Source organism: Dromiciops gliroides, chromosome 2 (assembly GCF_019393635.1).
Source record: "Dromiciops gliroides isolate mDroGli1 chromosome 2, mDroGli1.pri, whole genome shotgun sequence".
Taxonomy (NCBI): Eukaryota; Metazoa; Chordata; class Mammalia; order Microbiotheria; family Microbiotheriidae; genus Dromiciops; species Dromiciops gliroides.
The window spans coordinates 635,343,239-635,359,972 of NC_057862.1; the positions used below are offsets into that span (position 1 = coordinate 635,343,239).

Below are 16,734 nucleotides of genomic sequence, written 5' to 3' on the forward strand. Positions count from 1 at the left end.
TCTTTCTACTGGACCCAAATGGCTCTGGAGGAAAGAGTGAGGTTGGTGACCTTGCACAGTCTTCCCTCACTTAAACCCAATTCATTGTAAGTCATGATATCCTCTTTGAGAATGAAGGACAGGGGACAGCTAGGTGACGCAGTGGATAGAGCACCAGCCCTGGATTCAGGAGGACCTGAGTTCAAATCTGGCATCAGACACTTACCACTAACTGTATGACCCTGGGCAAGTCACTTAACCCTCATTGCCCCACCCAGAGAGAGAGAGAGAGAAAGAGAGAGAGAATGAAGGACAAACAACAAGAAGAAGAAGAATGTATACTATCAGAGATGAAAGCAATCTTACTTTCAAATGGAACCATTTTGGGGTGGGGGGGGGGTGAGGGTTAAGTGACTTGCCCAGGGTTACACAGCTAGTAGGTGTCAAGTGTCTGAGGCCAGATTTGAACTCAGGTACTCCTGAATCCAGGTCCGGTGCTTTATCCACTGTGCCACCTAGCTGCCCCCTAGCAATCTTACTTTCAAAGGCTAGAAGATACCTTAGAGTTCATCTAATCTAGCAATTCCTCCCTTTCCTTCCCTCCTCCTGTCATTTTACAAATAAAGAAATGGAAGCCAAGGTATCACCCACAGTAGTGTGAGACCCCTGAAGGCATGAGGCTTCAAGATCTCCTTAGAACCTTCATGGAGACCTGTGTTTATGCCTGCTTGGGAGAAGTTGGATTGTGGAATAGGAAGAGACCAAAGGAGGGCGAGGGAGGAACAAAATTTAAGAAAAGAGCCAAATTCTCCATTTTCCATGCTGATAGCGTCATTCCCATTGGGATAGTTGAAGGAAGACATTTATAGCGATGAAGCAACTCGTTCAAAGTCACAAGGCACTAAATGCCAGGAGTTGAACCTGCCCGTCCAGACACTAAGACTAGTGTTGTTTCCCCTCACCAGACACGTGCAGCCAAGGTCTGCTGCTGATACTCTCTCAAACTGGTTGCCACTCCCTTTCCTGGTTGCAGGGAATGAGTGCTTAACCCTTCCTTTCTAGCTCCAGATGGCTTCTCCTATGGTGGTTCTGTTGGGGAACTGAGATCTACCTGCATCGAGGAGTTCCCTCCTGCCTTCGACTTTGGTGCCTACATGGAGACGTTGTCCCAAGTCAACGTGCTGTACCCAGACTCGCCACCAGGGTAAGGAATTCTCCAAGATCTTGGGATTAAAGAATCACAGAATTTAGAGATAATTTTATCAGAGGATTTTAAGATAGTCAAACACCCTTGTTTTATAAATGAGGAAAGTAAAGCTTAGAAAGGGGATCTCACTTGCTCAAAGTCAGTGCAGGTAGCAACTAGCAATGGTAGAAATTCAAACCCAGGTCCTCTAACTCCAGAGCTAATGGTCTTTCCATTAAAGTTCCTATTAACTTATCAAATACTTTTATGCCCACTACCTCACTGACCCTCACAACAAGCCTGTAAGGTGTCAGTAGTACAAAATGTAAATTAGCCCCTTTTACAGATAAGAAAACTAAGTCCCACAGAGTCTCACAGTGAATTAATTTAGAGGCAAGGTAAGAACTAGGACCAGGACAACAACTGGAGTTGTTCTCCCTCCAATTGCAAAAAGTTCATAAAAACATAGATTTAAATATGGAAGGATCTTGGGGGGGGGCGGAGAGTCATCCAGTCCAACTGCCCCATTCAAGGCCCAGAGAGTTAAGCAACTTGCCCATCACACACAGATAGTAAATGGAAGAGCCAGGTTTCAAACTCGGTCCTGATGACTCCAAGTTCAGTGTTCTTTCACACTGTTTCTCTGTTCTGGCAAGAGTTCCAGACATGGAGTCAGGCAAGACCTAGATTTGGATTTCCCCTGTGACACTGGATCCACGGGCAAGTCACTTACTTCTTCTGGGCCTTATTTCTCCAGCCTGGAAAATGGGGAGAATAATACCCGTAGTACCTACTTCACAGTTGTTGTGAAGCTAAAATGAGAGAACAGATAAAATGCTTTTCAAGCCTTAAAGTGTTATCTAAATGTCTGTTATTTTTTAATCAGTCAATTAACCAACCTTATTAAGTTCTTACTATATAGTACTGTGACAAGTACTATAGATACAAATGTCCCATTAAAAGTAGTGTAGCCCTGACTGTCTGAAAGCCAGATATGTTACATTTCCATTCTTCCCCCAGGGTTAAGAGGCTTTAGGGTTTTAGGCTCCCTGTAAAAAGCTTTAGTCCCCACCAGTGGTGTTCTTGCTGATTGTGGGGTGGGTGGTGGTGATCCCCTGATCCCCAGTTCCATTTAACTGCTAATAATCAGATTCACTTTTACAAAGGAATATTTACTTCACAGGTATGATCACAAATAAACTGATTCCTCCAACACTTGAGAGGCATAGTCCTCTTCCTCCCCTCCCCACCACCCTTGTCCCACCTCCGTCTCTGGGAAAGGTGAAGGGAATAGGTTCAAGGTTTAATTCAGTTCTTATAGAACACAATCCCAGTTCTAAGTCCAAAACTCCCTCTGGGCTCAAGTCTCAGGCACACCCTGGTTTCTCCAGGTTTCCATGCTGAGATGACACCATCCCAACCTGGAATCCCAACACAAGATTTCCATGACTTAAACTCCTGGGTTAAATGGGATTCACCAGAAGTACCTAAAACTGAAGACAAACTAAACAGAAATGAAAGTAACACCCCCAGACCCATTTCTTGGAGCCTGAGTGACCAAGAAGGGGACAGGGGAAGGCAATCCTTTCCATGTCACCAGTTCAGTTCATGGCGCCCACACTGTGGATGAGTTATTATCTTTGGATGCAGCAGGAAGGAGGAGTGTTTAGGAATGTGAGGAATGTGAGCCAGAAAATGTGAAGTCTCCTCTCACTTGGTTTTAAAGATGAACTACCCCCACCCACATGATAGGGAATGCAGAGTACCTCCGCAATTTGGGTATGCTCAGACAAGCCTGGTTACACAAAGAAAGGAAAACAAAAAGGAAAAAGGGGGAAAAAGTCTAATGGAGGAAACAACATTTCTGAAGTCAGGAAGACTTGAATTCAAATCGTGTGTCAGATACCTACTAGCTGTGTGACTCTGAGCAAAAGTCACTTAATCTCCCTCAGCTTCACTTTCCTCATCTAGAAAATAAAGATAATTAGAGCACCTACCTCACAAGATTATCACAAGGATCCAATGAGATAACATGTAAAGTGTTTTGCCAGCCTTAACATGCTGTATAAATCCTAGCTATTATTATTATTATTCCATAAACCTGTGCAACCCCTAGTAGCCGGTGGAGAACATCACCAGTCGATCTACCAGACTGTTCCGTCAAGGAAACATTTTGTTTCTTGAGGAACAAAAGGGGGGACTGTAATGATTGGAATGATGCCACCTACTGGAGACTTGCTGTGGGAAAGCTCCACCATGAGGAAAATGCCTCAGAGACATTGTGGCTTTTCCTTGGCGTCAGGAAATGACGTTTGCTCATGGGAGCTGTCTATCAAGGCTACCAGCCAATCAACTTGAGGAGCCTCCTATGGTCTGGGAGGAGACAGGAAGGAGGAAAGGGAGCCTGTGCGGAGAGCTCTGGGGCTTTTTGGGTTCCTGACTGGATGGTGGTGGCGGCAGAGGACTTCACAGGAAATTTGAGGAAAGATAGGAATGCCAGGCTGTTGGAATTCTGTTCTCAATCTTTTTCTTTCTATTTTCCAATAAACCCTTAAAAACCTAAACTCATTTTATCAGTGATTTTAGTCAGTTTCCCCCAAAACTGGGGGAACAGATTAGAATCCACATTTAGAATCTTAAATTACACAAGACTGAGTCCCAGGCCATTTCCCATGCCTAGGGAGAAGGAGTTTTGTGATGCAGGAATGTTACTGTGCCTTGTTCATGGAGGACATTGACCTGGGCCTCCTTGGCAAGGCGTTCCTTAGTGGTGAGGACAGTATGGCAATTAGGCTGCATAAAGATGTTAAACCAGCTAACATCTCCATAGTCCTTTAAGGTTTTCAAAGGCCCTTCCTCACCACAGCCATTTTACAGACCAGGACACTGGACCTCAGATAGGACCGGTGATTTGCCCATGCTCACCCAGCTAGTGGCAGATCCAAGATCCAAACCCAGGTCTCAGAACTCCAGATTCTCCCCCTTTCTACTCCACCACACACCCTCAAGGAACAGAGTTGCGTTTTTCAAACTTCACAGTTGAGCCAAGCGTCAGGTTGAATGATTTTGATTTTTCTGAGACAATGGGACTACTGCCGGTCTTGGTTCCATGTCATGTCCCTTCCCTCTTGATTGAGGGAAGAATCAGTCAGAAACGTGATGCCATGGAAACGTGAAATGTAAATACCCACAGCCCTCCATGCCATCTGGTGGTTTCCTAACTGTCTGATTGGAAAGATGAGCCAATAAGCTTGGTCCATTGAGCACAGATGGGTGAATGCTCAAATCAGTGCTGGGGTGGCAGAGGGGGGCTGAGGGAGAGAGACACTGGTCTCATCTGGAGCCGTGAGGGAGCCTGGTGTCCTGGCCTGGGGTTTCTGGCCTAACAAAAGAACATGGGCCATGCTAAGCCTGGGGAATTTAATTTAAGGATTAGATTAGAAAGCTTAGGTGCCACTCAGTCTGGAACTGAGTAGATTGCTTTTATCTGCACGTCTAATGACCTTCGCCTGGTATATCATTTCTCATTTTGTATATTCTATTTCCTTTGTGAATGAACCCTAGAAAACACTCCAATGGCCCAAAGCTGAATTGTGGCCGCAGGGGGAAACAAAACCAGGAAAGGGAATAAGGAATTGAATATGGCAGATATCTAAACCTGAGGAGATAGGCTGGCTCAGGACACACTGTTAGGCCTGGGAGAAGCAGCATCCTCCACTGGAAAGAGCCAGGGACCTGGTCCTGGCTCTGGTTCTTCTGGGGTCTGAACATTTATGGACCCCCACCCCCTTCCTCTTCAGTAAACTCTCACGGCCCCTGTTGCCCTGACAATCAAATAGAAAATCTTAGTTCACCTTTTCAAGTCCTCCCTAAGCTGGCCCTCCCCTACCTTCCAGTGTTCTTTTTTTTGTTTGGTTTTTTTTTTTTCTGTGGGGCAATGGGGGTTAAGTGACTTGCCCAGGGTCACACAGCTAGTAAGTGTCAAGTGTCTGAGGCCGGATTTGAACTCAGGTCCTCCTGAATCCAGGGCCGGTGCTTTATCCACTGCGCCACCTAGCTGCCCCACCTTCCAGTCTTCTTACACTATATTCCTCCCTCTGTTCTCCATGACACTGACCTCCTTGCCATTACACACACAAGATGCCCCCATCTCCCAACTCAGGGCATTTACCCTGGCTGTCCCCCATGCCTGGAATGGTCCCCTTGCTCACTTCTGTCTCCCAGCCTCCCTGGCGTCCTCGAGTCTCCACTAAAATCCTCCCTTCTCCAAGAAGTCTTTTCAGGTCCTTGGCTGGTCATCCTCCAGTCTTTATCTTCTTTGCACATAGTTGTTTGCATGCTAACTTCCTCCTCGGACCGAGAGTCCCCATTTCTGGGCCTTTCTTTGTATCTCCAGTGCCTGGCTTACAGTAAGTGTTTAATAAATGCTTATTGACTTAGCCTCTCTGTGCCTTGATTTCCTCATGTGTAAAAAATAATGGGGGTGGAATTGACAACCTCCAAGGTCCCTCCCAGTTTCAAAGCTGTGACTCTGTGATCCTATCACTAGCTGGCTCCCATTGATAGAGCTTCCTGGGGTTTACAAAGGGCCTCCCTCATTCAGTCCTCACAATAGCCTCACAGGGTAGGTGTTCTTGTCCTTCCCATTTGACAGATGAGGCAAGAGAGGCCCCAGGGAGGTTAAACAATTTAACCAAAGGTGTGTACACGGATGAGGAAATTAAGCCATAAGTGACAGAGGCGAGACTGGAACCAGGTTCTCTGGCTCAGTGATTGTTTTTGTCATTTGGACAGCCTCCAAGTGGAAGAACTGGTGCCCTAGGAGGCTGAATCAGGTGAGCAAGGCCTCACTTTCAGGTTCTGAGCTTTCATAGGTCACCAGGTGATACGCATCCCCTCCCAGCTCTGACCAGGAGGCAGTGGGACAAGACCAGGTCGAGAGACCTGGGTTCAGATTCTGACCTCTACCATTTATTAATTTAAATTGATTTTAGATAAGTTGCTGTCCTTATCTGGGCCTCAGCGTTCTTATCTGTAAAATGAAAGGGTGGGACTGAGTGACCTCTAATATTTTAATCCTAGGGTGATGGAACCAGAGGGTTCAAACCTACCATATAACTAGAGGAGAGCCAAATAACTGAGGTTCTCTCCCCTTGTTATTCCTCTCTCCCGTCTTCTGCCTCCTGCTCAATGCCCTATGAGCCAATATCAGAAAATTTGAAAGTAGACGTTTAACTGGGAAGAACATTAGACAATATTTAGTCAAACCCTCTCATTTGAGCAAGAGGAGGCTACTGAGACCCAGAGAGGGGAGGTCACTTGTCCAGGGTCACACAGGGACAGCGGCTGGACCAGATCCCTTTGATGTTCATTTTCTTAAAAGCAGCTGCTTGCAATAAGGAGGTTGGATGCTCTTTGAAATGGATTTCCACACCGGGTTAGGAGGAAATGGGTGTCAGAGCCACATTGGTCCGGTCAGGGTCCCCAGGGGTTCCAGGATTGTCCCACCCCAAATAGCATTTTCTCAATGTGTCCTGACAGCCCTGAAGAGGTCACCAGCCCCCCTCCCCAGGGGCTGCTGATTCCCTCCTGAATGCGAGAGCCTCTGCTATGCCTGTCACATTGATTTCATGTGAGGGATTCTGCAAGATGACGGGTCTGAAGGGAAAGGAGACAAGCTGATGTATCTCTGCCCTTCATAGCCCCAGCCGACTTAGTCAGACAAGACATGCCCATTCCTTCAGAGACTTTCCTCTGCTCAAAGACACTTGTAAACCCCGGGCGAGGGGGTAACCCCATAGGCTTGACAAGAAGCCCCTTATCACCAAGCACCTCTCAGGACATTGTTGGGAGTCTCCCTTTCTACCTTTCCCACAATGAACACCTTTCCCTTCCCCTCTCCCTCTTATTCAGCAACAACTGCCACTACCACTGCACAGAGTAATAAACCTCCTTTCTCTCCTTCTGACCATGGGATGTTAAAGCTGGAAGGAATCTTAGAACATAAACTGGTAGAGCCAGAAAGGGCTTTGTTGTTTAGTCGTTTCAGTTGTGTCAGACTCTTCATGACCCCATTTGGGCTTTTCTTGGCAAAGATTTGCCATTTCCTTCTCCAGCTCACTTTACAGATGAGGAAACTGAGGCAAACAGGGTAAACTGACTTGCCCAGGGTCACACAGCTAGGAAGTGTCTGAGGCATATTTGAACTCAGGAAGATGAGTCATGCTGACTCCGGGCCCTCCACCCAGCTGCCCCAGAAGGGACTTTCAAGAGGCTATCTAAATATATGTCATGTTTTACAGAGGAAGAAATTAAGACCTAGGGAGGGAAGATGAGTCACAGCTAGTTCTTACAGCCAGTTAGTGACAAAGTCAGAGCTTGGATCCAAACTGCCTTACTCCCTTCTGGGAAATGTTTTCGTGTTGCTTATACAACATGATATCCCACTAGAAACCACCCTCAAGGTCTGGTTGGTCTAGGGAGAAGGTCTTGGCCCTTTATTCAGGAAAAAAGGGAAGGAAGGAAGGGAGGAAAGTAGGAAAAAGTAAGCAAAAAAGGAAAGAGGGAGAGAAGAGAAGAAGGGAGCAAGTAGAGGAAAGAGGGAGGGAGGGAAGAAAAGCAGCATTTATTAAGCACCTACTACATGCAAGATAATGTCCTTAAAGAAGAGAAAGAGACTAGAGCCCTTTTTAGTTGCAGCTTATGGCTCTGGGACTGGAGCACCATTGCTGTGGGCCCAAGCACTTAACCTCTGTGGCTCCCTTCCCTCCCTGGGAAAATTTCAGTGATGATGTTGGCCCTCTCTGGAGGTCTCAGGCCAGCTTCACTGATTAATCACCACAAAACTGCTGGGAAAAGCCTTTGCAAGGGCCACAGAGATGCTAAGTGTTCCAATAACTTCTCTCCATCTCAATCTCTTAGGAAATGAGTTTCATTTCACCTTAAGTTTGGGGGGAGGTTATTTTTCATTCACCAGCAGCAGCTGGGAGCCATACTCCCAAATTCCTCCCCTCCCCTCCTGTCCCTGAGGCTGCCTCTTGGTTAAAAACCTCTCTTCTTTTTCACCAGCCTGCTCAAATGGAACTGTTTGTTTTTCAATTTGGCCTTCATTCCTGAGGTTAATGAATCCCTCTAAACACAAAGTCCTCCCTTTCTAGGCCTCTGACTGCCTATACCCATCTCCTTATTTGCTGTGAAGGCCAGAGGTAACTCTCAGTCTGTGCCCAATCTGTCGATTGACCAGTACTTATTAATTACCTAAAACATACCAGGCACTGTGCTAGGCACAAAGTACACAAAGGCAAAAAATTAAATAGGTGGCATGCTGCAGTAGCCAGAGAGCTTGCCCTGAAGCCAGGAAAACCCAGATTCAGGGAAACACCACTGTCACTTTAGGCAAGTTATTAAACCTCTGAATTCTCTAATTCAGAGGGACCCAGAGGCTCAGCAGCCTGGGCCAGAGCCAGATTAGAATGTAATTGAGAGGGGGCGGCTAGGTGGCACAGTGGATGAAGCACTGGCCTTGGATTCAGAAGGACCTGAGTTCAAATCCAGCCTCAGACACTTGACACTTACTAGCTGTGTGACCTTGGGCAAGTCACTTAACCCTCATTGCCCTACCAAAAAAAAAAAAAAAAAGAATGTAATTGGGAAATGTTTAAACAAAAGAAATAAATACACATTATGACATAGATGTTGTTACTTTGTGGTTTTCTAAGTCAGTCTGCAACCTGCAGGGATCCCTTTCTATTGGTGTTTGACATTGGTGTTCTAGGCAACTAAGACTATATAAGTTGTAGAGAAGGTATTGAAAAGGAAGTTTCTTAAACTATGAGTTTATACTTGTTCTCCAGTTGTGTCTACTCTTCACTATGTGGTTTGCCATTTCCTTCTTCCAGATCATTTTACAAATGAGGAAACCAAGCTAACAGATCAAGTGACTTGCCCAGGGTCACATAGGCTGACTCCAAGTCCAGGACTCTATCTACCACCCACTGTTGCCCAATCCAGTAGAATGTTACCTCTTGAGGTCAAGGACTGCCATTTCTTATCTCTGTCTTCCCAGAGCCTGAGCCACTACCTTACACACATACTAGGTCCTTAGCAAAGGAAAGAAGAGAAATTAGTTTATTCATTGACAGAAGCTAAAGCAGTTTCTGTATATTTTGTTTTATGTTTTTTGGGGTTTTTTTGGTGAGTCAATTGGGGTTAAGTGACTTGCCCAGGGTCACACAGCTAGTAAGTGTCAAGTGTCTGAGGCTGGATTTGAACTCAGGTCCTCCTGAATCCAGGGCCAGTGCTTTATCCACTGTGCCACCTAGCCGCCCCACACAGCTAGTAAGTGTTAAGTGTCTGAGGCTGGATTTGAACTCAGGTCCTCCTGAGTCCAGGGCCGGTGCTCTATCCACTGCGCCACCTAGCTGCCCAAGCAGTTTCTTAAAAATAAAAAGTCATCTGCCAACATCAATGACCTTCCTAGAGTACCAAATGCCATGCCATCTACCCATAAGATGCTGAATACATGGCTGATGGCAATAATGATGCCAATGCTATTTTAGTAGCACTTCATCACATGCATTATCTAATTCTAGCCTCACAACAACCCCTCAAGGTGGCTACTCCAAGTATCATTATTTCCATTTTGTTGTTATTGTTCTTCATTCATTTTTCAGTTGTGTCCAACTCTTTGTGACCCCCATTGGGGGAGTGGAAGAGTTTGCTAAGACACTGGAGTAGATTGCCATTTCCTTCTCCAGCTCATTTTACACATGAAGAAACTGAGGTAAACAAGGTGAAGTGACTTGCCCCAGAGTCACACAGCTAGTAAGTATCTGAAGCCTGATTTGAACTCAGATCTTCCTGATTCCAGGCCCAGCACTCTGTCCACTGCACCATGGTATATAGTGAGGACTTACATGGCTTTTGAATGAATGGTGGTGATAATTGATGGGTACAGTGCCAATACTGGTGGATGAGAGATACAGTGAGAACTGGTAAGGTTTATAGGCCTCACGCTTAGAACAGATGGTCTTAACTAAGCCATCATGTTGCAGGAGCCCCAGAACCTCGCTCTTGCTGAGTATGCCAAATTCTCCTTAGGTTTAATTGGCAGGATCGCTGAAGCACTGTTTGCTCCCCAGGTTCCTCTGGGGCACAAATGCGATGGATGCAGATGGCGTATGTAGAACCTAGACTTCCACTCAATTCAGCAAGCATGTATTAGACAGCCAGGTGGTACAGTGGTTAGAGTGCTGGACTTGGAGTCAGGAGGCTCTGAGTTTGAACCCTGCTTCAGATTCTTACTGGCTGTGTGACCCTGGGCAAGTCACTTAACCTCTGTCTGCCTCAGTTTCTTCATCTATGAAATGGCAATAATAATCTCACACACACGCATATGAACACACACTCTCATGCATACACACACACACACACACACACACACACACACACACACACCTTCCAGGGTTGTTATATGGATCAAATGAGAGAATGGATGTGAAGCACTTTACAAATCTTAAAAGTGCTCTAGACATGCAGCCATTAAGCATCTACTGTATGCCAGAAAATGTGAGAGGAAATGGAGATACAGAGATGAAACAGTTGTTGCTTATATTCTACTGAGGAAAAACAATTTCCTAAAGGGACCTTAAGAGATTGTCTTGGGGCAGCTAGGTGGCACAGTGGATAGAGCACCAGCCCTGGAGTCAGGAGGACCTGAGTTCAAATCCAGCCTCAGACTTACTAGCTGTGTGACCCTGGGCAAGTCACTTAACCCCAATTGCCTCACTAAAAAAAAAAAGTGCTCTAGAAATGCAGCCATTAAGCACCTACTGTATGCCAGAAAGTGTGAGAGGAAATGGAGATACAGAGATGAAACAGGATCAGTCGTTGCTTATATTCTACTGGGGAAAAACAATTTCCTAAAAGGACCTTAAGAAATTGTCTTGGGGCAGAGCACCGGCCCTGGAGTCAGGAGGACCTGAGTTCAAATCCGGCCTCAGACACTTGACACCTACTAACTACGTGACCCTGGGCAAGTCACTTAACCCCAATTGCCTCACCAAAAAACCAAAAACAAAACAAGAGATTGTCTTATTCAGCGCTCCCCTACCCCTTCCCATGTTACCAAGGAAGGCATCGAGGCCCAAAGAGGCTGAGAGATTTATCCAGAGCTAAACAACTACGTGCGGTGTCAGATCCAGGACCCAAACCCATGTTTTCCGATCCCTGATCTTTTTTTTTTTCCTGAATCTCTCTGGCAGTCTGGCTCTTGAATGATTTATGAAGCCAAAAATAACATTTCCATCAAAGATACATATTGTTTCTTCAGCTTTGCACCTTGATGCCGAAGACCAGAAGTTCTCCCAACTTCTAGCTTTCCCCTCCCAAGAGTCTCCCCCTCCATCCAAGGTCATTCTTCAGGAATGACAGTCATTTAGTGAAGCTCTCCTAGGTTTCCGTGGCAACAAACCCAACTTATATGCAGTCCCACTGAAAGTGATAAAGCCAGATCTGGATTTATTTTCCCCTATAACCCACCCACTAGCCCCACATTCACCTTTCTCCTGGTACAAGATGGAGATGTTAACCCTGTCCTTGCCAACACACCCTAAACACTTAGCTTCCAAAAGATGTTCTGCCAAGAGGGATAGAATGATCCCCACATCCAAGAAACTGGAATAGAAGAGACCTTTGTGCTGGTCTAGTTCAGTTCCTTCTTTTGGCTGAAAAGGAGAGTGATTTGCCCAAGGTCATGCAGCCAATGAGCCACAGACTGGATATTTGAACCCAGGTCCCCCCAATTACAAATCCAGAACGTTCAATATGATTTAAAGAAAGAACCTGAAGTGGATAGAGCACCGGCCCTGGATTCAGGAGTACCTGAGTTCAAATCCGGCCTCAGACACTTAACACTTACTAGCTGTGTGACCCTGGGCAAGTCACTTAACCCCAATTGCCTCACTAAAAAAAAAAAAAAAAAGAAAGAACCTGAGTTCGAGCGTTGGGACATATTGTTGGCCCCGAAAGAGACCATTGAAATCCTTGGAGTCTAAGCCCTCATCTTACTGGCTTGATCAAGGCACACAACTTCTCCGAATGTTCAGTTTCCCCAATATAAAATGGACACCCTGTCCACTTTGAAGTTTGGGGGAAGCTCCAATACATGTGAACAGGTATCATAACCACAAAACACCATATTAATGCAATTTAAATAATAAACATATTTTGTATCCCAGGCACTTAGCATAGTGTCAGCATCTAGTAAGTGCCTAATAAGTGTCTGCCCTTTGATGATACAATGATTTGGTAACCTATGATTTCATCAATATTAATTACTTTACAGGGCTTCTAGGTGGTGTGCTGGATAGACTGTTGAGACTGGAGTCAGGAAGCCCTGAGTTCAAATTCAACCTCAGACACTAGTTTGTGACCCCGGGCAAGTCATTTAACCCTGTTTGCCTCTGTTTCCTCACCTGGAAAATGAACTGGAAAAGGAAATGGCAAACCACTCCAGTATCTTTGCCAAGAAAACCCCAAATAGAGTCACAAAGAGTCTGACAGGACTGAAAAATGACAACAAAATTCTCTGTAACTTAGTAGCAGCCTTAGAACCATACTGTGACCCAGAAAATCATTACCCCATGGCCAAGCAGGTGATGAGCCTCCCATCCCTAATGATAAAAGCTGACATTTCTGTAATGCTTTACCTACATCATTTCATGTGAGCCTCATAAAAAACCTTGGGAGGTAGGTGCTATTATTACCTCCATTTTATAGATAAGGAAACTGAGGTTCATCAAGGGTAAGTGATTTGCCCAGAGGCAGGAGTGGAAGCCAGGTCTCCCTGACGCCAAGTCCAGCCTTCTCTCTGCCCTGCCACGGGGCTTCTTCCACTAGACTGGCACACCATCTATTCGAGGAGCATGCTTAAGCCAACAAATCAAGTTAACAAGCATTTATTAAACACCTACTAGATACCAGGCATTATACTAAGTACTGGGGCCACAAAGAAAGAGAAACAAATAGCTCCTGCTGTCCAGGAACTCCCAATGTAATGGAGGAAATAACATACGAACAATATTCAGTAAAAACAAGGCATATTGACTTCTCAGTACAAGCTAAATTTCAGGGGGTGGAGGGTGTAGAGGCAGCTAGGTGGCACAGTGGATATAGCACTGGCCTTGGACATGAGTTCAAATGTGGCCACAGACACTTATTAGCTGTGTGACCCTGGGCAAGTCACTTAACCCTGATTGCCTCCCCTCACCAAAAAAATACAAGCTAACTTGGGAGTAATCTCTAGGGAAGGTACTAAGGTTAAGGAGGACCAAGGAAGACTTCTTGTAATAGGTGGGGTTTTAGCTGAGACTTGAAGGAAGTCAGGGGTTTTTCTAGCTTAGAAGGACCTAATAGAGCTTGGGGAATACCAGGTCACCTCTGTGCAATGATATAAGGATTCAGAGGAGGATTTTAACCAATTCTCATTCTCATTTTAAATCTATGAACCTATCCTCTCACATACTCCTATTTTCATAACACTTCAAAGTTTGCAAAGCACTTTCCCCCATACACACAAATGGAAGGAAAGGAAGGAAGGAAGTCTGCTCTTATCCCAGCTCTTCTTACTGGCTGTGTGACCTTGGGCAAGTCATCTTTCTCTGGGCATCATTTTGCCCATCTGTCATCCACTCTCTATAGTGTGGCTCTGTTGTCCAAGCTGGCAGACCATTCCTCATCCTCCTGGCCCCCTTCTCTAACACTCAGGGATCAGTATGTAGTACTTGAATAACAGATGGGGAATTGGGAGATAAGCTCTGCTATTGAGTTGTTTTGTGACGTGGGCATTCATTCATTCCACGGGCATTATTAAGCAACCACTGTTTGCAGAATACTGGGCTAGCTTCAGAAAGAGATGCATCATTTGGGTAAACAACAGCACTGGCCTCATGCAGCTCACAGTCTGGCAGTATGATAAGACACAAACCTAAATAACTATAATGCGTAATATTACATGACAAGTACATTAGAAAGGTGCAAACAGATGGCTCTGAGGTCCCAGGAACCCTGATGGGAAAGGGACAAGGGGAGGAAGAATGAGTGTAGGCTTCCTAGAAGATGAAGCATTTGAGCTGATATGTAAAGGATGGTAGAAATTCAGCAAAGAGAGAGAGAGAGAGGAAAAGCATTACCGGCAGGGTAAAAAGCAGGAGAGAGTTCAGGGGACCATTCTCTTTTAGCTGGATCATGGAGTGCATAGAGTGGAACAGCATGAGCTACACAGTGCATGGAGCACTGGGCTTAGAATCAGGAAGACTCAATCTGGCCTCAGACACTAGCTGTGTGATCCTGGACAAGTCTTTACCCTGTTTGCCTCAGTTTACTCATGTGTAAAATGAGCTGGAGAAGGAAATGGCAAACCACTCCAGTATACCAAAAAAATCCCAAATGGGATCACAAAGAGTTGGACATGGCTGAACAATAGCAAAACAATGCCTACAAAGAGGGTAACAGCTCACTAGGGAACCCCTAATGCTAGGAAGAAGAGTTTGAACTCAGCATGGTAGACAACCGAGAGCCACAGTGAGGATTTTTAGTTTGAGTAACATGACCTGGTCTACCAAATGATCAATTTTCAAAGGTTGTCATCCTGCCAAGGGGTCTCTTAAAGGGAAAGCAAAGAAGAAATCCCTTTTTTCATCTTGATCAAGGCAGGCATCCTGGAGGCAACTTTTGTGGGGAAGGCATTGGCAGCTGGGGAGATCAGGAAAAGGTTTCTAATAATAACAACAATAATGATAGCTGATATTCATATAGCACTTTAAAATTTGCAAATGCAGGGGGCAGCTAGGTGGAACAGTGGGTAAAGCACCAGCTCTGAATTCAGGAGGACCTGAGTTCAAATCCAGCCTCAGACACTTGACACTTACTAACTGGGCAAGTCACTTAACCTTCATTGCCCCGCAGAAAAGAAAATTGCAAATGCAATTTATTTCATTTGATCCTAACAGCAACTCTAGGAGGTAGGTGCTATTATTATCCCCATTTTACAGACGAGGAAATTGAGACAGATAGAGGTAAGGCAGCTTTCCTGGGGTCACACGGCTTGAGTAGATATCTAAGGTGGGATTTAGCCTCAGGTCTCTCTTGAACCTTCTATGAGGTACAGTTGAGATGGTTGTGCATTCCAACCATGGGGAACAGCCAGTCCAAAGGTCAAGAGACAGAAAATGGAGCATTCTCTCTGAGAAACAGAGAGAAAGCCAGTTTGGCAGACCCATAACATGTAAAGGGGAATAAGGTGTAGTAATACTGAAAAGGTAAACTGAGAGGGCTGGCCTATGTCATCTCTAGGCTTTCTTCTAGGTCTCAAATCACTGTCCAAAGGTCCCATACTGAGATCCTCTGTTCTAAGTTCCCCTTGGGCTCAAATAGGCCATGGCGTTATCACTGTGTGTTCTAAGGTACCATCCAGCTCAAACAATCCATCTTAAAGACTTGGCCAGTTCTATTATTCCATTATCAAAGGTCCCCTTCCCCACTAACATTCTGGGATAGTGTTTTCTGTTCAAAGGCCCTTCCATTTCTAAGAGGCGCAGTCTATGAATCCCGTGCCTTATTTATACCAAGTTTATGTTGAACTTGAAGTTCCTTCAGACCTTCCTTTTGCCATCAATTTTGTCATCATTGTTGTCGTCATCATCCTCTTCCTCCTCCACCTCCTCCTCTTCCTCCTTCTCCTTGCCTTCCCTTATCCCTTCCAAGTCATTCTTCTCCCTCCCTTCTTAGCTCCAAAAGCACTTGCGATGCGTACTCTTCATTCAGTTATTCGTTCACTGTGCATGTTATTCCCTAGTTATTCAGTCTGTTTGTGTGTGTGTGTGTGTGCGTGTGTGTGCGTGTGTGTGTGTGTGTGTGTGTGTGTGTGTGTGTGTCTTGTTCTCCTCATCTAGACTGTAAGTTCTTCAGGGCAGGGACAGTCCCATCCCCTCTTGTATCTCAGACTGGCTAATGCTCATAGGCCAGGCAGCTGAAAAGGGACCTCAGAACCACAGAATGTTTCCATAGAAGGCTTGAGCACAGAATATCAGGCCTCGAAAGAACCTTAGGACACAAAATGTTAGAGATGCAAGATGGCACAGGGGATAGAACACCACGTCTAGTCGGGAAGTTCTGAGTTCAAATTTGGCCTCAGACACTTACTAGCTGTGTGACCCCAGACAAGTCATTTAACTTCTGTTTACCCCAGTTTCCCCATCTGTCGTCGTTGCTGTTTCATGACCCCATTTGGGGTTTTCTTGGCAAAGATCCTAGAGCGGTTTGTCGTTTCTTTCTCTAGCTCATTTTACAAATGAGGAAACTGACAAAAACAGGGTTAAGTGACTTGCTGGAGGTCACATAGCTAGGGAGTGTCTGATTTGAACTCAGTTCCTCCTGACTCCCGGCCTGGTGCTCTATCCACTGTACCACCTAGGGCTAATAACAGTACCTACCTTCCAAGGTTGCTGTGAGGATCAAATGAGATAATATTTGTAAAGCACTTAGCACAGTGCCTGTTACATAGTAGGCAC

The 16,734-nt window shown here is 45.4% G+C and overlaps 1 protein-coding gene across 1 annotated transcript in view; it reads left to right on the plus strand.

The window, feature by feature from the left end:
* Positions 1-16,734, plus strand: part of BEAN1 (brain expressed associated with NEDD4 1) — a 97,711-nt gene that overhangs the window by 77,994 nt on the left and 2,983 nt on the right. Inside the window, 1 exon segment of the mRNA XM_043981054.1 lies at positions 1,042-1,183. Within this exon segment, the coding sequence (XP_043836989.1) occupies positions 1,042-1,183 (142 nt within the window).